This window comes from Brachyistius frenatus, unplaced genomic scaffold (genome assembly GCF_029030835.1).
Source record: "Brachyistius frenatus isolate BFR_SWC_R1_liver_20210118 unplaced genomic scaffold, ASM2903083v1 Contig_34, whole genome shotgun sequence".
Classification (NCBI taxonomy): domain Eukaryota; kingdom Metazoa; phylum Chordata; class Actinopteri; family Embiotocidae; genus Brachyistius; species Brachyistius frenatus.
In genome coordinates this window covers 590,719-610,658 of record NW_027210633.1, presented here as the reverse complement: position 1 = coordinate 610,658, position 19,940 = coordinate 590,719, and the positions used below count along the sequence as shown (strand labels likewise).

The window sequence follows — 19,940 nt, the reverse complement described above, 5'->3', positions numbered from 1 at the left end:
GATGATACACTCGTCCACCGCACGCTGCCAGAGCCAAAAACCAAAGCAGAGAGCGGACTGCGATTATAGAAGTTAAAACATCGAGACAAAACCGTGGCTGCAATTATAACGTCCCCGTCTCCCGGCGCACGAGGCTGCACTGTTGCCTAATCAGGACACCAGCGGAAAGAGGTGTACTTGAAAGCTCCTACCCAGATTATAGCCCCCCCCCTGCACAAACACCACTGATGCTCAGCATTAATAAATGAAGGGGGCGCTTCACTGTGAACACGAGGGACAAAATGAGCCATCAAAGATTGCAAGATTACAGAAAACGGCGCATGGAGCAATGTGCTTTAAAAAAAACAACCAAAAAAAACAACAACAGGGGAATTAAACAACTTAAAATCTTAGAGCCCAAAATGATCAATGACAGCACCTCGCACGCCATGACAGCTTCCCTCTTAAATCGTTATTTGGTGTGTCGTCACATCATATGAGACTGTATATAGTGAGACTCCAATTCAACATTTTCCAACGGGAGAACATTTACATGACAGGGGCCGTTTGGCAAAAACAATATTGAACACAGTCATGGCTTTATCAACACTACCTGAGTTACATTTAATAATTCTGTATTTTTTTAATATTTTTTTTTCTGAAAAGTAACAGCCCAGAGCCATTCTTTCAAGGAGTATTTCTCATCAGTACATAGAGGTTTTTTTTTTTCTTTTTTTCTAGTAATTATAAGATAAAAGCAATTAGTTTACATAAAGTGCTATTAATCCACACATTAACCAAATCATAGCTTTTAGAGAGAGAAAAAGAAACCTGGAGAGTTCCTTTTGTTCTGTTGAATAAACTGATCCTGATTTGGAGATGGTGAGAAAAGTGATGTCGCAGTTAGCAGATTTGGGCTCCCTAGACGTCACTCCATCTTTCAAACATGAGATTTTTCTACCGAGAAAAAAAATAAAAATAAAAACTGAACACGGATCTTAAAACATTTTGAACCTAACAGCAGGCTACGCCAGCATCTCCGGTGATGATTTCGTAGCTCCACATTTTCAACACATGGATCACACGGTGTTATTGCACACTGGTTCGCGAACGTACAAATTTTATCCACAGTAAAAAAAATAAAATAAAAAAAAAGTACAGCTCATCTTCACATTTCAACACAGCTTGACAAAAGAGTGGCGAGTTGAGGGGAGGGGGCCTAGACTCTTATCTGAAATTGTTGTTACTGTTAATCTTTGTGTGGCGATGAACAGTGACCTCGGACTCATTCATTTCCACCAGTAAACATGCAAGAAACACAATGCCGTGAAAGGCAGAAACGATGCCGAGTCGGGAGGAAGGAAAACAAAACAAAACAAAAAAAAGCTGTAAAATGCCACATGTTCTTCTGACATGAGGGATTGAACAAGAACCATAATCCGTGTAGACATCCTGAGTGATGCTGCTGAACAAAGAGCACAAAACGCAAAAGACCTCAACAGAAGCTTCTCGTTTGTCTCGGCTCGTTCCTCAACTCAGAATCACAGTCTGTGATGACCTCATACCCATCTGCATGAAATGTATGAAACGCTTTCAGATCAAGACAGGGTTGTTTTTAACAGAGACCTGCTTTTAAAATCTTCAGCGCACTTGTTGAGCGATGAAATGAAGGGGCGTGGCTTCTGCACCTGCACTCGGGCGTCACACTCCAGTGCAGAGAACACTCATGTTCGGTCAGACGATACCGCAGGGGAACAAAAAAAAAAAGAAAAGAAAGTGAGCGTTTAGTTTCCGGGCTCTGATTTTCCCTAAAAAGGATTTAAGACAAGGTTGTCCCTTCCTGGATGGGGCCTCACCTCGGAGCGTCCACTTAACAGGACTCCAAACACCTTTAGTCCAAAGCTTCAAGGCATTCTTTGCAAAGTGTCTCCTCCTCCTTTCATTTCATGATGAATTCAAGGTTGCGCGCAGATGTGTATGCATAACGTCTAACATATCTACAATGAACTCATTTTGAACACGTGAAGAAAAGAAAAGAAAAAAGAAAGAAAGAAAGAAAGAAAAAAAAAAATGACTGAGGCATCCCATAGTCAGACTGACGGCTGCCGCAGTTCAACAGGATAAAGGCTTAGGGAGGTGCAGTCCGAGACACCTTCCTTTGTTGAACTCCCGAACGTTATCCCTAAAAAGAGCCGTGACACAAACCACCATCACAGCTCAAAGTTGTGTCCATTCATCATGTTGAGGCACCGATCGACTCCTTTAACGTCCATCCAGAGCGTGTTTGAGTGCGTGTTTGTGTCTGATGCCCCGAAGAAGTCTTTTTTTTTTTTTTTTTTTTTTTTTTACTCCACCCGAGATTCCAAGGAAAATCTGTCATGCTAAACTATCAATGTTTTCACAGTTGTCACTTTTTATCTATCCAACAGGATTAGTGATTTCCAAGGTAGATAACTGCAGCACCCAGAGGAGGAGAAGGTGAAGTACTGGGGACGATCTGCCTCACTGATCAGGTCCATCCTTGGTCCCATCATAAACCACTACTCTTTTTGGATCTACAGCCGGAAGGAGGGAGGAGGACAAGACAGGAGGCAAAGAGTTAAGATTGTTCAACATGATCCCAGGTCACATTGGCACATCAAATTCACGACTGGACCCCCAAAACAACACAAGAAATACACACGAGCACTGCAATTACAAAAAAAAAACTGGTCTTATTTAAAATCAAAAATTACTTGGGGGCGGGGGAGGAGATAAAATCTTCATATTTCTCAATAAAAGCGTGTGCTGATAATGCAACTTGGGTATATCACTGATAACAGTATGAAAAGTGGCACTCAGCCCTGATAACAATGGCACGGTTCCCGTTAGCTTATGGTTGGATACGGAGCTAACGCAGCCTCGAACATCACTGAACTCATGTCTGTGTTGATATCAAAAGCCTGTTTGGAATAATCGCAGTGTTTCAGTTGCCAGCTGGCCCGACTGCAGCGCCAGAGGACCGTCCACCAGCAGCGTGTCGCACTCGGTGATTTTAACAGTGTCTCTGCTGGTGATTACCTTTAGCTGCTTCTGTCTCTGCCGTTAAGTAATTACACAAATGTGGCCTTTTGTCTTTTAAGCATTTACTGGGATGTGATGTTGGTCGATGTTGTACAGCCGCTTGTCCTCAAGAGGGACGTCTTTAATGCGGTCTTTATGGACATGCTGACAGGCAGCTCAATGTGTTCACGCATGTATAGCAGGAAGTTATGCAGATGAGCTTCAGAATGATTCTTAACAGGTAACCAGTATTGATGGATAAAAATACATGAATGCTAATAATTTGATTGTAGTTATTAAAAAAAAAACAACACTAAAAATAAACCCCAACATTAGACGACAGTCATGAGCACAACGGGCGCAGCCTACCTTACGCACATATGAAGGTCTTAATTAAGAGTAAGTGTAACGCAAATATGAAGTTAATCTTAAGATTCAGAATATATACCGCTCAGTCCGCTTCACCAGTGCACTTACTTCTGGATATTAATTAACGTAATAAATAAAAGTTCAGACGTGGTCTCCCATTGTTCCAAATGTTGGACGGTGACATGTTCCATTAATTGTTTTTTTGCTTTCGGTATTATTTTTGCTTTCTTATATTTCTACATTCATTTCATGCTGAGAAAAATTTAGCAGCCAAATCGTTTCTAAAAATAGTTGTCAGGGAGAAGAGACACCAAAGAGTTCAGTTTACCTTGTTTTTGCAAGTTGAAAATGGATTCCATTTCTGTTGAAGGAAAACAAAATGCACATTTTACATCAGCTTAAGTGATTACGAAGAATATTTTCAGAAAATACAATACTGATCTCTTTAAAGAATATAGTTTAAAAACATATGTCAACATTGTTTCTCAATTTGTTTCATACAGCGGGCAAATCAAATCTCTGCTGAGATCTGACACTGCTTAAAGTTATAATCCTTAAATAAACATAATCCTGGTTTTGATGCAACTGGAATTTATTCTGCAATACCTATTCAATGAATTTACATTTTCAAATTACTTCTCTATATATTAGATTTAATTATTAATGGAAGGCATCCACTATTGCTGTCGTGAATTTCAATTGTCAAAACATAAGGTGGCTTGTATTTGGGAAGGAGTCCCAAAATACGCAGTGCATTTGTGACCAAGGTTATTGCCAACGCATGTTGTGACAAGATTTCTTTCCATTATTAGATCATTTTTGAATTTAGTAAGTGAACAGTGGAACCAGGAGGAGCAGTCACAGCACATTCCACTTCTCAGAAATGTTTTGGTGCTTCGTTGTTGGGTGGAAAAATACTTTGAGTCGAACAAAATCGAATTGCAGGTTCGATTATGATTAGCTTTGTTTGTTAGCACTGTAAATGAATAAATAAGTGGCTCTTTCGTTAATGTTCAGACAAAGAAGCAGCTCATATTGTAGTATTAAACCACCGATAAATGACAGGTGTTGCCAAAGTCACCTTCATATAAATGTTAAGGATTACAACTTTAATGCTTAAAAGAATTTATCAGTCAAAGTTACCTTTAGTGTGATAAGTGACAGCAGCTTTAACATCAAAGGACCCCCAGCTACACCTCCTGCCAATGTCTTTAGAGAGGACCTGTTCTTTAGATGAGCCAAACAACACAGTGGTTAGCTGGCCCTGTGCAGGCTTAGCACCGTTGTCTTTACTGGGGGCCGACGCAGCAGAACCTGCAGCCTTGGCCTCAGCTTTTGTTTTGTCCAGGCCACACGGCTGCAGCTTGTTCTCCTCCTCGCTCATCACACAAGCAGGAGAACAAGCAGTAGACACATTGCAAGGGGCACGAGTCCTTTTCTCAGGGTCTTGAGCCAAAGTGCCTGGCTCCAAGAATGACGGGCCAACATCAAAGCAGGGCTGGGCAGACTTGGCTGCGGCAGCCTGACACTCGCTTTGAGATGCGTCCATAGTAGTCTTGTCCTCTGCAGGCAGCTGCCCGTTGCCTCCCTCTGGCCCCAGGTTGGGCTCGTTGATGAAGGAAAGCCCCCACTGATTCTGGAAGATGTCTCCCAGGGCTTTCTGATTTGTCTGAGCAGCCGGTGGGTCAAGATGACGAGCGCTGGGGAGCACAGGTTGCATATTTAAAGGGTAAATTAAAAGAGTACACTTCCTTAGCTCGTATGCTTCTCCATCGATAGGACTGGTTGTAGAGCTACAGTTACTTTCCAAAGGAGATGCTACATTCTCGCCACTTGGGATAGATGGGGCTGGTGGAATACTACTAGCAGCAGGAGCAAAGAAGGTCCCCACTGATGGGCAGCCGTTTCCATTTCCAGAAACAGGACCATTAGTAAAGCTAGCTGAGGTGATAGTTTTCATAGCAGACATGGGGACCTGTGACAGTCTGACAGGAGGAGGCAGTGCCTCTCCTCCACCTTGAGCTACTTTGTTGAGGTTCTCTTTTACTTTACTTGCATAACTGATCTTGGGAACAATTTTAGCACTGCTATTGTCCACGGGAAACACTGGAGGAGGCTTAAACAAAGTCCATGAGTCCTCTTTTGAAGGGGAAGAAAGCTTGCCTTTGTGCCTTTCCTCCCCTTTTTTACCAAAGGTGCCAACTGCTTTGCCTTCAGAGTTTTTCCTCTGAGATTCACCCGCTGAAGCCTCTGACACAACAGCCCGTCTAGAAGCTGACGGAGCTTCTATTTTATGGGCGGCTCGAAAGCCATCAAGTCTGGAGGTCGCTCCTTTCTCAGTTGTGTCGAGATTAAAAGCCACCAGCTCCTGTGTAGTGTTGCCCTGCTGCATGTCTTTCTCCCTTTCTCTTATCACATTATCAGTGTTCTTGGCGTTGTTACATCTGGTCTTGCGTTTCTTCGGAGTAGTATATCCACCTTCGGAGCCGCTGCCATCATTGTCCTTACTAGAATAGCCATTTGTAATTAAGCCACAGTTTACAACGCCATTTTGAAGCAACACAGAGTCTTTCTTATCCAAAGGCAGGCCGTCGTGATGACTCAAATCCAGGGCCTTTTCCTTGTCATTTTTAAGGTCCATATTCTTCTTATGGTCCACTCCTTTGCTGCTCACTTTGGGAACAGTCGTGTACACCTTTTGCGTTGGCTTCTGCTTCACATTTGTATTACTTATGTGTCGGTTACCGTTGCTGTTGGGGGGATACGACATACCAACAGTATCGGACAGATGTGGATTCTTCTCCGCCTCCTCGTCACTGATGTTTACTTTTTTATTGCCTGAAAGGGGAAACAAAATCAGTTCATAGTGAAATGACAGAACATCTCAACCACTTTAAACCTCACAGAAAACTGCCGCTGCCTCAAGATAGTTTACACAAAGGGCCGTGTCAAATCATCTGACCTTTGCCATGTAGGTCCGCCACATAATGACGCGTTAACTGATGATTAACTATCATAGAAGTAGTTTCAATTGAGGATTTAATCGTCTTTTTTTTGTTGTTGTTAGGAAACAGTGGGTGCCGACGGAAGACGAGCGGCATACCACTGGTGATCGGTGACTGTCGCCGTTGGGATCAGTGGCATTTGGCTGGCTGAAGGGATCCGACACCAATAACCAAAAATTGAAGTGCAAGAAATTGGCAAAAATGTATTATATGTCTGCATTGAGAAAGACACACAAAAATAACTTCATAAACTAATTGCACAATACGCGTGACAGTCCTATGCCAAAAATAAAATGGATTCAAGGATACCGGACACTTCAGCACACACGATATACCTCCTAAAAAAAGTATTCCATCAAGCGGCGCAACCCATACCAATATTCACTCAAGTACAAAGTCCATGTATTACTCACACATGACATCACAAGATTCCCCACAAAAGGCATTTCCTGTGTAAACCACACCTGTGGACAATAAGTTGGATAACCATCTATTTATGACGTTCACAGTTATGTCTGTAGCTCCAGATGAGCTGGGTGCCTCACTACATGTTCACTACACGCAACATGTTAAGGTCATGTGACGCTTCACGACCGTCAACAGCACGCAGGACTCTCAAAGCTGCTCCAACTTTCTCGACTAAAATCTGATCCGACATCAAAGTCGGTGCACGGCGAGCAGCGTTTGAAGACGCGCATGCGGACCGACGTCGGCCTCACGGGGTGGACGGAGAGGCTCGGGAACTGCTGTGTCAACGTGGGACTTCCCATTCAATGGTGCCATGTCCGCGGGCACAGCCTCGCCTCTTACACGGAGGCAAAAAAAAAATAATAATATATATATATATATATATAATTTTATTTTGCATAACAGCAAACATACGTGTTAACACGGCCGTCAGGTCGATGCTCACAGTACCTGCTGCTCGGCTGCAGAAAACAAAAGATCAAGTGGTCAATGATCGAGTTGCTGCGTGGCGTCACGTTGACTGGACAACATGCAACAGGCCCGGCTAGCTCACGTTAGCCTGCTAATGTCAACCAACCAGTCACTAACACGCCCCGGTACCGACAACCGGCAACCCGAGGAGGCTACGACACGACACCGACATGCCAGACCGGACAACACCCCCCCCCTCTCCCTCGTGTGTTTGTACAACATCCCCCCCCCCTCCTCCCTCCCTCCAAATAAAAAAATATAACCCCCAGCCAGGTAGCATCATGAGCTCGCAGTGATGTTGTAACATGGCCGACAGGAAGCGTCCCGGACCGGACCGTCCCGGACCGGGCGGAGCCGGCTCGGTTCACCGAGGTGGACCCGCGGAAGGAGCGCGCACGGACCGCAGCAGGACACACACACACCCGGCCGGCACGGATATCAGTTCACGCGTTAAATAAATTTAAAAAAAACACACACACACATACATGACGACCCGGCGGGAGGTTGTTGTTGTTTTTTAAAGGATGATCTCGATCCTCGATGTGAAATAAAAACCAGGTGTTCGTTTGAACCGACACAAGGTCAATCCGACATGTCGGCGACGGGCGCGCAGCGGCAGCTAGCCGAGCAGCTAAACACGCCGGCCGGCTGACGCGCGCCCCACCTATCCGTCCGGTGAACCAGCCACCCTTGTACCTCCCGAGATGACCTCCCCTCCCCTCCCCTCCCCTCCCCGAGGCCCGGTCGGGCGTGCAGTTTTTAAAACAAAACAGCCCTCCGACCACCGACGCAGCTCAAATGTTAGTTAGCTCAATGCTAGTCGGCTCGTTGACTTTAGCTGACCACGGCTAGCAGCGCGCTAGCTAACTCTCCCCGGATGAAGCCCCGACCTGTTTTCTTCGTCTGCGTTTCCTGATGCCGGAACTGGACGTAGCTCTGATCATGTTTTACACAAGTTGTCTGCGGAATAGAGCTTCTGTCCTCTCCGTGGTGGTGTTGTTGGTGGTGGTGGTGGTGGTGGTGCTGCCTGTCTTGTGCCCGATCTTTGGGCTGTTCCTCCATTGAAGTGCAGACCGTCGGACTGGTCCAGGACAGCCCGGTTCACTACCTCCGTGAAACGGAAGCTATTTGAAGCCTCCAGTGAACGTCAGCAGTAAACGTCTAAAAATGGCACTGTGTGGTGTTTTTTTTTTTTTTTTTAGGGTGGTCACCGCCACTGAAAAAAAAAAAATCCAGGTCTGGTGTTTGTGCTGAGTTATGCGGGAGAGGAAGGGGGGATTTTTTTTTTTTTTTTAATTTAATTTAATTTAAATTTTTTTTTTTTTTTTTTTGGAGGACTTAGTGCCGAGCGCGCGTGTGGATGTTTTTACGCATATTTATCAGTAAAAAAAATAAAATTAAAAAAAAATAACGAACAAGCGGCGTGTTTTCAGGGTGGGCAGTGACGGGGTGGGGTTCGCGTATGAACCGAAATCATATGACCGGAGGCGCTGCCACGTCTCCAGCCCGGTGGACACGCTTTGGTTGGAGGGTTCAACGGCGACACCAAGCCCCGCTCCCAAAATGGAAAAACGGTTTATATGCTGCATCAAATCTTTTTTTTTTTTTTTTAAGAACCACTATAGAACATTCCTGATGTTTTCTACATTTGTGCCAAAAGGAAGTAAAGAATTGCATGAGCGGTGCGCACGAATAAGTGCATCATGCACCTTTTTTTTTTTTTTTTTTTTTTTTTACCACATAGTTTGCACACTTTAACCAGGCTATAAAACAAGATTATACAGGCTTGCTTTGGGCTGCACAACTAAGTCACACTTGAGCGGCAGCCATTGTGGGAGCTGACATTTGGCACAGCCTGTTGCCAGTGGTGGAAGAATTATTCTGATCCTTTACTTAAGTAACAGTACAAATTCAAAGATTTAAAAATACTCCATTACAAGTTAAAGTCTTTCCTGGAACATCTAATTGAAGTAAAAATCCAGACGTTTTTGTTTTTGCAAAAATGCAGGTGAAGTATTAAAGTAAAAGTCCTGGTTTGGTCCCACCTTGTACTGATATACAGTATTGATATGATATCAATAGTGAAGCATCAGTGTGTACACAGGTAAATCTGAGCGGCCCGACTTTTTATCTTATCTCTTATCTTTAATTTTTTTTTCTGAGATATTGGATCGTTTAAACATTTATTGCAGGGAAACCATGAGATGTTTAGAGGTAAAAAAAAAAAAAAATATTAAGAATTCAGGGGGCAAAAAAGTTGGAACCACTAGTTAAATTTGTAACATCTTAAAATCATCTTTTATTATCCATTGTGTCAAATCTTCATCTGAAAAGTAATTAAATAAATGTAGTGGAATAGAAAGTACAATAATTCTGAAATGTCGTGCAGTGGAAGGATAAAGTAGCATCGGATGGAAATACTCAAGTAAAGTACAAGTACTTCAAAATTGTAGGCTACTTAAATAGGCTACAGTACTTGAGTACAATTACTTAATTACTTTCCTCCACTGCTCGTTGCAAAATCAAAGCCTATGTAAAATTTAAAAAAATAAAATAAAAACAAATATATATTTATAAAAATATTATTATTGCACATTTAAATCTTAAAATGTACTAAACTGCAGAAAAGTGTGATTTGTTTGCCAGTGACTATAATACTTACTTTGCATTTTAACTAATTAATTTTACATGTTAAAGTCCCAAACAGCAAGAGATCCTGGCCTCACACTGAGTGAAAAGGAAAGTTCCTTCTGGCTGTACTGTGTAATCTGTAATCTGGGCCAAGTGTGGTTCAGTGCAACGCTGGCACATGAGACATAAGTGAGTCAATGGTACCCTCTTGTGGCTACAGATACAAAGTCAGATTTTTATATGTACAGAACTGAACAAGACATGCAGTGAAATTCATTTTGCAGCCACAACAAAGGCGATATATAATGCAAACAACATTTCTTCTAATCCAGTCCCTGTCTCTGTTTTGGGATGAAGCTCTAGTACCCAGATGAAAATGAAGTTTAATGCAGCAGAACAAATGATTAAATTAAAGGGGCATTTTATATTCTTCAAAATAAAAACGATTGATGTCCACAGACTCTGTAACAATTCAGTTTGAACAATCCTCGTATCATTCCTTTGCTGTTGTTTAGAAAAGGAGGCCAATTTTGTTCCATACACAGTCTTGTTGCTGCTGTATGCAGCCCTGGTCGTACTATACTGTATATGCATGTGACAGAAATAAAATATTCATTTGACAGCTTCATTTTGACAAGATTTATTTATAAAATGAGAGGTTTCCAGTGATGCACTAGTCTCCAGGTATATACACACAGAAATGCTGGTGTAGCAAAAACTTAAAAACCCACACACTGTGAGGTACTGAGTACGTCAATGGAGTAGCTCGAGAGTCGGTTACTGCGGTGGCATTTTTTACCACTTCAGAGCAGAGTGAGAACTGATAAGAACCTTGACTGAGAACGGTATTAGAAAGAGGAGAAATCTAGTGAAAGCTGGTTCAGTGGTTGGCCAGCCTCAGAGAAAGTCATAGTTTAAAAATTGAAATATTATAGCTGATAATTAGGGGCGCCAATTAAGTGTAATCCTTTGCTGTTGCTGTTTGCTGATGCATTTGGGGAGAAAAAACAAATTTTCATTTGTTTGATATCAGGGTTTAAAAGAACAGATCCATTCAAAGCTGCCATCACACATAAGAAAACGCTCCACTGTGATGAACTCTAAGTAGAATTGAAACATTTCTTTATTTAAGTACCAACAAAGCATTCAGGGGAAATATTTGTTTTTTTAAGAAAGAATACACAGAGACAATTCATCCTTACTATCTAACTTAGTTGGGCTTTGTTAAACACCAATACAACACCCACTCTGCGAACCCTGAGGAGATCTCAGTACAAGATAAGCAATATATGAATTTTCATGCACGACCAAATAAGCCCATTTCTGACCAACTCAATTAAACCTTTTCTGTTGACACAGTTTATATGATTATTTCTTTGTATTTAAGGTGAATAGAGACTAATTGGCATAATGCACCAGTCTCTGATGCTCGTTAGCCTGTAATACTGCAATAATGTTTCCATAAAAGTGGGAGTCGATACAATTTAGGCTGGACACACACACACACACACACACACACACACACACACACACACACACACACACACACACACACACACACACACACACACAATGAGTGATGTGTAAAGCTTCGGTGCTGATAAAAAAGTGCATTTCTCTGGAGGTATTAAAAATTTAAAGAAACCAGTGGACTCTTCCATGTTGTGGAATTTCCCGATGGCACTGGACATGCAGTCATAGCGCATCTTGCATGGCTCAGCTGGCGCCTCTCAGCCTGTAAATGTTTCAGTGAAGAGAGCAGAATTAAAAGTATCCCGTGAGTTCATGGTCCTCAGTCTGTGTGTGGTCACAGTGTTGCTAGGAGATCTTCATGTCGTAGAACTTTGTAAGTGAGCCAGTAGAGGACATTAAACATGAGGAAGCTCATAGGGAAAACAGCTCTGGAGATGGTATCGATCCTTTTTGCCCGATCCACAAAGCGCCTGCGTATGTCATAGAAACCTAAACCAGGGGGTAAATCAGCGAAGATCGGTGTTGCATCCATTTCCGGTGCACCCCCTGCTGACAGTGAAAGTCCATAACTCTGGTAGAGAAAGCCCTGCTGTGCCAGCTCCTCCTCCTGGAAGACAAACACACAGCACAGCATCACTGCACTCACTAAGAATCACACAGTTTAACTTTTTTTCTTTTAGGACTAGTGACCAGCTAACAAACAGAGCAGCAGTACATACCCTGGCACAGGCACTGCACTGCTGTGCTGTGTTCCCCTGAGGGGCATTGTTGCCTGGCGTGTTGTTTCCTTTCACCTTGCTGTCACCGCTTCCCTGCTGATAAGCAAAAAAGGCAACACATTAATGTAATCATCAAACTGAATATTTAAAGTCAGAACAAATTTCACTGACATTGCATAATCTCAACAATGAACGAGTACGGAGGACTGAAGCAGATGTCTCATGTTGTGGTATAAATATTGAAAGATATTAATGAATCCTGCAGCTGCTGTCATGCTGCTTCCTTTAAGAAATATTTGATATTTAAATGTGTTTGTCCTGTTTTGTCTGTCCTACTTTTTCTTCTTATATCCAAAGTGAGGCAGCAAGATGTTGAGAAGATGCAGCCAATATAGTGGGATAAGGTGATGGCTTGAATTAATCACAGGTCAGCACCGTCTGCATTTCCCCGGCTGGAGAGCAGCATGCAGCCGAGTTGTAGCTCGTGCATAGCTGGGGCGAAGGGAATAACAGGTGACAGACGCCCGAGGGGCTGAGTGGGTGGGTTGTACTCACAGCTCTCTGCCGCTGTTGCTCTTTGAGCTTCTTCCTCAGTCTGAAGAACTCTTTGTGCTGGCGTGAAACAAAATTAACGGCTGCATACTCCAGTAGTGCAGCAAATACGAAGAGAAGACACACTGCCATCCAGATGTCTATGGCTTTGACATAGGACACCTGCAACACCATGAAATTCATGTCACTCCGGGAACAGTGGTGGTCATGACATGATTAGACACTGATATATGGTGCTGAGCTACAAACTCTAGAATTACATCTCATACTGATATTGAACAGTGGAAGAAGTATAACTTAAAAAAAAAAAAAACTAGCAATGCCACACTATAAGTAAAACTCTCAAATTCAAAATCTTACAAAATAAAATAATACTTTAAATATGACTTATTATGATACATTTATCACTTATTATTGAGAATGGCCCCTATTGTGTTATATTTTTGACTTCATTATTATCAGTGGCTTAACATGTAAATTGTACTTTAATGATGTAATTGGTCAAGATGAAGCTAATTGTAACTCTTTATTGGAGTATAATTTATTCTATTACAATGTACCATACATTGTATTATATGTTTTGTATGTAAAGTCTTAATTTTTATTGCTAGAATCACCAATTAAACTAACATGCGTGTTTTTGGACTGCGAGAGGAAGCAGGAGAAAACCCATGCAAGCGCAGGGAGAGTATGCAAACTCCACACAGAAAGGCCCCAGAAGCTTTTTGCTGTGAGGCGACAGTGCTAAACACTGCACCAACATACTGCCGCCTTCGAGTAAACAGTACATAGTAAATAAACACTTCAAAGTTAGAAAAGCTCAATGCACACATACAATTCAATGACCCTTTTTTCTGAAATCCTTTAAAATTTATAATAAACAATGACCAATTATGTTTTCCTCTGTTTAGTGCAACAAAGCAAACGGTCTGACCTTTGGCAGGGAGGCCCTGGAGCCAGAGCTCTGTGTCGTCATGGTGAGGACTGTTGTGATGCCCAGTCCCACTCTGGCCGGAGCCGCGTCCATATTGATCCAGAAGGACACCCAGGACAGGATGACAGTGAGCAGGCTGGGTATGTACATCTGGATCAGGTAGTAGCCCATCTGGCGCTCCAGGTAGAACTTGACCTCAATGCAGGTGAATTTACCTAAACACAGGAGGCGGCAGAGGCACACACTGATCAGAAGTTGATTGACAGTTTGTATGGAGGATGTCGGGACTGCAGATGGTTGTATGTCATGTACCCGTGTTGTAGTGCTTGGTGCAGTAACCGAGACCTTTCTCCTCTTTTAGCTGAAACTGAGGGAGCATGAGGTCATCGGCCACCTGTACCGCTCCCACATCCAGCCATTCAAAAATAAGGTCGTTCATGGTGTAGCCAACTAGAAAGGAGAGAGAAGGAATGTAATCAGTTTATGACAAAATCTATAAAATATCTATTTCTTTTCTTTACTCACAGCTTTCAAGCTGCATCGTACACGTCTGGCTGTCCATGGGGAAGTTTTTCAGATCCATAGGACAGGAGAGAGTGAGCGTCAGCCTGGAAAACAGAGGCAGCAACACTGTAATGGAAAAAATATAAATGTGCTCCCCCATACTCTAACCCGTGACTAGACCCAGCCAACCACCACCTCTGAACCCCCACAGCACCAGCGCTTTCCCTCTCGGGTGTCACTCAAAGCCTTTTCGCGCTCTCACTCTACATTAAGGGTCACATCAAGCAGCTCTAACCTCTCTGGCACCTGTCCTCCTTCCCATCTCTCTATCCCACTGCGCCCTGTACGAGCTGCATAAAGGTCTGACAGGTGCTGACAGACACCATGTCAGCCTTTATGGTGGGCTTGATGTAAAATGGGCAGGGAACACATTGCCATCCCCCTCCTCCTCGTAGGACACAGAGATCAAGATAAAATAGAGCATCCCATTACTTGGTACAGGTGTTGGCAAGGCTTCACTGATAATGCATTGGATTTCTTTAGCTGTCACAGCTCTCTTTGTGGAGTCGTGATGTCTTTCACTGCTCAGTTCAAGTACCCTTCTTCCCTTTATTCCAGCAAGGACAAAGTGGAGCCTCTCGCACAAATGAGCAATACTGCAGAGAGGAGGAACATGAATCATCATGGTTTTAGTCATCCAGGGACACCAGGGTAGTCCCTATGTGACTGGTGAGGCCAGAGATATTATTATTATTATAATTTATTGACTGTTTTGTTGGTTGTCGTTTGGTTATTGGGTGATTAACAAGGGCTAAAGGTTACTATTTAAGATCAGCAACTGATGATTTGTTTAACAGGACTGCTAATACAGGTTAAGACTTTCTATTTCTTATATTCTAATTATAACTCCTTATCATTACACTACACTTCACCACTGCTTTAGAGTCACATTACTGACCTGATTCTGCTGTAGCCTGCAGTCATTGTTTACCATAAACTTGTTCACAGCGTGTGCCGGGAAATACAAGCACAACTGAACTGAACTCGAGTGAAAGAAACATGCAGCGGACCATACACTTAGAGTTGTAGACTATACCTCACTGGGAAAACATTAATACGGATTTGTAATATTTGATAGAGGCACATCCTGGTGCATTTATCAGGCACAATCACACTTTAAAAAAAAAAACAGATCACCTGATGCTGTAGAGGACATTTCCATTCTGGAATATCCGGAGCAGTTTGTTGTCAGTCGTGACCTCGTGAAAATTTGCTCCCTTTTCATTTGCAAAGAATAGGTCGGGTTTCCAAATTGAGTCCAACATGGAGGGGTCCAAGTCCAGAGAATCGTCTGGATATTCCTTATATGCCAGTCGGGGGTCATTCCATTGCTGCCGCAGAAATACATTGAGGCGGTAGTCCTACAGTATGGAGTTAACACGTAATTAGAAATGACACCTGTTGGAAAAAACTGAAACAAAATACAACAAAAGTAGATTTAAGCCGTAGTATTGAGAAACATCTATAATATGTGATGGTGAAAGGCTGAAATCAATTGAAGAAGAAGAAGTCTCCGAATTAACCTGCAGCACCTCTTAGCAGGTGAGGGTAACCACACAAACTCTGAATGGGTAAGGTGTAAAAAAAAATAAAAATAATAAATAAATAAAAAAGTTGCATACACGGCGAGAAACGGACCTGAGTACTCCTAACCTGAACGACAGCAAACTCCACTCACAATCTCATCAATTAAAATTTGATGTCTCTCTCTCAGAGGTGTTTTGGGAAATGTACAAGTTTCCCAGACTCTAAACTTGAATAAATCAACAAATGAGGCCATCCCCACACTTATGAATAAAGCAAAGTTCCTTATTTGTCAGGGGAAGACATGAGAAAATCATGAAAGACATTATGTGATGAACCTACAAGGTGGTTGTTAAGAGCCATTAATTAGTCTTAATCTGATGACAGTATGTTTAGGCATCAAGAAACTTGGCCTCTGCAAACAGAAGGAGAGCCAGGAATGCTTCAACACTAAAGAGCCTCATGCATCTCTTAAATAAGCTCTGTCATCTAAATAATATAGACTGAAATCCCTGCTTTGGCAGTGAGTTACACCAGTGGGTGTTTTTTTGGCACAGTTAACACCTTTATCCCTTTTTACACTTGACAATTATTTTTAAATTTCCACCTGAAAAACATCCCCAAATTCAGTATTCAGCATTAATACTGTAAGGCCAAAATAAACAGCTTTGAGATCTGTGGATAAGAGACACTTGGAAGAGTTTACGATACAATAAGTCTCCTTGTTCCCCATCACCAGGCCGGAGTGAGATTTGACACTGGACCTCCACCTAAATCAAAACTGTAGATTAAAGACTAAGTAACACAGCTGTTACAGTTTAAAGAAAATCTTAACTACAATTTTGCCAAATTTGATGCAACAGAAATGGGACACAACAAACGCTTCATCCATTTTAATGGTGGTAGTACGATGCGGCCTCCTCAGTGAATGTACCACACTCAGCAACACTGGAAAAGTGGTGGCTGGTTGCATTTAAATAACAGAGGAGATCTGGCCCCAGTACAGGGACCTCCAATGTGGAGAGAGTTACATAAAATCAGCTGTAATACAGGAGTCATTGGTTTGTACTCTTTGTTTTCAGGAAGTAAAGTCTACTATGTTGTTTAGACATAACTCAAAACGAATTAATTCAAATTACAATACTTTAGGATATTATTAAATACATAATCAGTACGTGTATGATGGTGGAGCAGATCATAAAGAGTTCTGCCTCAAATGTGAACATTCAAATGTCTTGAAACCCAGCGAGGGAAAATACATTCACTCAAGTTCTGTTCTTAAGTACAACTTTGTACTACTACTATATTACAGGGAGAATTACTGTACTTTGTACTCCCACTACTACCTTTAACTGACTACTTCAGCGACCTTTCAGAATCAGATTACTGTTGGTTATATTACAACAAAATGTAAAATAAAACGTGAATGCATCAATATTAATTGTAACAGTGTATCACTACGCTGTGGTATTTCTACTTTGATTTAAGGAAAGGATGTGAATTAATCTTCAACCACTGCTGTAACATTATTCTTATGACCAGACTCAGTGGTGCTGTTACATGATGAGGAGGGATTATGTCAAATGTTGAGTATAACCAATGGTGAAAGAAGTATTCCGATCCTTTACTGGAGTAAAAGTACCAGTACCACAAAGTAAAAATACTCCATTACAAGTAAAAGTTCTGCATTAAAAATCATACTTTTAATTGTTGCTGGAATAAAGTCTAAAACATAAACTACTCAAAGATGATTTCTTTCAGGAAAATATAATTTACCTTGATACAAATGCAAAACTGGCTCTTCTATATGATTTTAGTTTAGGTTATCATTCACTTGCAAAGATACCTTCACACAGTAAAGAGAACTTCTTTTTTTTTAAAGATGCTAAGATTGCATTTTTCGATATATGGGTTATAAAGCAGAAATTTCTCACCATGGTTGTTTCAGTGATGGATCCGAAGCTGTTAATGAAGATGTTACAGGTGACGTTGACAGGAGGACCTGACAGAAGCAGATTGTCATCACACATCACAGCAACACTGGCTTCATAAATACCACTGATGGTGTTTTTAAAACCACATGAAGAACTTAAACTGGAGAAGATAAGAGCGTTTTTGTAAAAATAAAGTCTGCCTGCTTCCTTTACAACAAGCCTCACTGCATAAACAGGCAAGTTAACATGAAACTGTGTTGTCGTTTCAATACGTTCCCATTAGCGTAGTTCACTGAAACTTTTAATATTTTAGTGACTCCTTTTCCCCAGAGGCAATAATTTATTGATTCTGCTTTAGTTACATTGGTGTATTTATAGCTAATCAGCTGGGATTTTACCCAGCATGCACTGACAAGGATGTGGAGCAAGTATGAAATATATATGAAATGTGACCCCAGAGGCTGACGGGGGGAAGTATGTCAGAGAGAATCTGCTGGCTTCACTCACAAGAAGGGGGGGGGTCAAGATAGGACTGAAATAGGCCTGTGGGGTAACACATAAGGGTGACTGCACATTTCTGTAGAGAGAAAAAAAAAAAGATCTGTGCAAGAAGTCCGTGCAAAACTTAACCCAAGGCTGTGGGTCAACATAAAAGCAGTAATAACACTTGACAAATGGGAAGAAAAACACATATTAACATTGTGTGAAAAGATCTTTGCCTGCAGTGCCTCTCAGACCTGAGCCATCTGTGAGTGATTTGTGCTACTTCACTGCTCGTGCAAATTGAGCAGCACACCTGTCCTGACAGAGGGCGACCGCAAGTGCCCTGGCGAAGTGTGTGTTTACCTTTGAAATTTGGTCTGATGCGAGCGTCGTAGCCAGATGTGCGTCCCATCAGTTTGTCCAGGAAGTCAGACGGAGAGGGGGGCTTGGCTGCTCGGCTGGGGAGCTTCACCTCCTTGCAGTGCACAGACCTGCAAGGTGACGGGGCAACAAAGTGGATCGACTGACATTTTGTGTATTTGTTTTTCCTTTCTCACTCTCAACATTTAATACTTGCCATTTCCTTCAGCAAATGTGTTACTTAACTTGTGCTAGAGATGTACAATTTATAGCATTTTTAGCCGGAACACTGATTGGATTTTATCACATGCATTTGGTAAATAAAGAAGTTGTGCACATTAAACAGTACTCAAATTCTAAATATTCTTAACATTTATAAACTCATTTAATTAAATTATCAATGAAATTACTCGAATTGTTTGTTTCTTTACTCCTGCATCTTAAATTAATGACCATTTTTATTTAAAGGAACTGTTCTCTTTTTTATTGTAGATTATAAAATATTTAATGCAGCAATGTTTACAAGCAAAAGAAGCACACAGCTCGTCTCAGGTTGCATTGGTACAAATGCAGCCAGTACAGATAAAATAACCATTCAGCCTAAACATTGCATTTACTTAAGGAAGGTTGATATACTTTTAGAATTTAAAATGGTCTTACCTGCCGTGTAGAAATATTACAAAGGAAGTCCAGAGCAAACACAGGATGTGCAGCAGCATTCTTAGTTGGTCGACACAACAGATGACGAGAGAAAAAGAAGTGAATTTGGGGAGGGAGGAAAACGGAGATGCAGGGAACTTCTTGTTGCTTCTTCTGGACTCAGACGAGCCTCCCTCCCTCTCTGCAGGTGTAACATACAGGAATCTGCTGCTGTATAATCCAAAATCCTCTGGAAGTTTTTTTTTTAAATTTTAAAATTTATTTTTTTCCTCCTTCTGCCTGTGTTTGTGTGGCTGACTTCAAGCTTTATATTTTTTATGGCCATATGCATGCTGAAGGAATTACCCCAAGAATATTTAAAGAGACAGCAGTGTTTTACTGGCAGCGTATGGTATCTCATTGCTCTTCGTAGCAGCCTCAGATTATCATTTGAAATATTGGGAGATTCAAACGAGATTATTTGTATTTATGACCAGCTTTTCTACTATAAAACTATTAGATACAATTTATATTAAAAAGTTATTAAAAGAAAATAGATTTTATATTTCTGCGTAACCATTCACCCAACCCAACTCATTAACCCAAATTCACAAACTTGAATGAAGCCAGTCACTATGAAATAATTGAAATATATCTAATTTAAATAAATCTTATTCCTGCATCTAAATAAAGGCATTGACAACCTTCACATTAAAATGACACAAACATCTTGCCTGTAGTGTTAATGCGTCTCAAAGAACTGATCCAAGTGATAGGAAATTATTTGTCATAA

The 19,940-nt window shown here is 41.6% G+C and overlaps 2 protein-coding genes across 4 annotated transcripts; both read right to left on the bottom strand.

Moving 5' to 3' along the window:
- Window positions 1–211: 211 nt before the first annotated feature.
- nufip2 (nuclear FMR1 interacting protein 2) lies at window positions 212–8,494 on the bottom strand. Of its 3 annotated transcripts, none has more exons than XM_069700535.1 (4): window positions 8,225–8,494; window positions 4,534–6,228; window positions 3,719–3,751; window positions 212–2,534 (listed from the first exon to the last, which is right to left on the bottom strand). In XM_069700535.1, exons 1-4 carry the CDS (start codon window positions 8,394–8,396, stop codon window positions 2,482–2,484), a joined length of 1,953 nt encoding a protein of 650 aa, XP_069556636.1. In that variant the 5' UTR covers window positions 8,397–8,494; the 3' UTR covers window positions 212–2,481. The 3 variants fall into 3 exon arrangements, with proteins under 3 accessions (XP_069556636.1, XP_069556638.1, XP_069556637.1); XM_069700537.1 differs by lacking the exon at window positions 8,225–8,494 and adding an exon at window positions 7,314–7,504; XM_069700536.1 differs by lacking the exon at window positions 8,225–8,494 and adding an exon at window positions 6,494–7,292.
- Window positions 8,495–11,761: 3,267 nt separating this feature from the next.
- LOC138622017 (glycine receptor subunit alpha-2-like) lies at window positions 11,762–19,655 on the bottom strand. Its single transcript, XM_069700458.1, has 10 exons — window positions 19,169–19,655; window positions 18,512–18,639; window positions 17,666–17,733; window positions 15,345–15,568; window positions 14,169–14,251; window positions 13,956–14,093; window positions 13,644–13,858; window positions 12,713–12,871; window positions 12,158–12,253; window positions 11,762–12,045 (listed from the first exon to the last, which is right to left on the bottom strand). The coding sequence occupies exons 1-10, from the start codon at window positions 19,225–19,227 to the stop codon at window positions 11,773–11,775; spliced, it is 1,443 nt and encodes a 480-aa protein (XP_069556559.1). The 5' UTR covers window positions 19,228–19,655; the 3' UTR covers window positions 11,762–11,772.
- Between the last annotated feature and the right edge of the window lie 285 nt (window positions 19,656–19,940).

Coding starts and splice junctions, on each gene's coding strand:
- nufip2 (XM_069700535.1), bottom strand. CDS start 8,396: ATGGAGGAACAGCCCAAAGATCGGGCACAAGACAGGCAGCACCACCAC. Junction 3,752..4,533: donor TGTCACTTATCACACTAAAG/GTAACTTTGACT, acceptor TTCCTTCAACAG/AAATGGAATCCATTTTCAAC. Junction 2,535..3,718: donor TTTCAACTTGCAAAAACAAG/GTAAACTGAACT, acceptor TTCCGGCTGTAG/ATCCAAAAAGAGTAGTGGTT.
- LOC138622017 (XM_069700458.1), bottom strand. CDS start 19,227: ATGCTGCTGCACATCCTGTGTTTGCTCTGGACTTCCTTTGTAATATTT. Junction 14,252..15,344: donor AATGTCCTCTACAGCATCAG/GTGATCTGTTTT, acceptor TCTGTTTTCCAG/GCTGACGCTCACTCTCTCCT. Junction 13,859..13,955: donor CACCAAGCACTACAACACGG/GTACATGACATA, acceptor TCCTGTGTTTAG/GTAAATTCACCTGCATTGAG.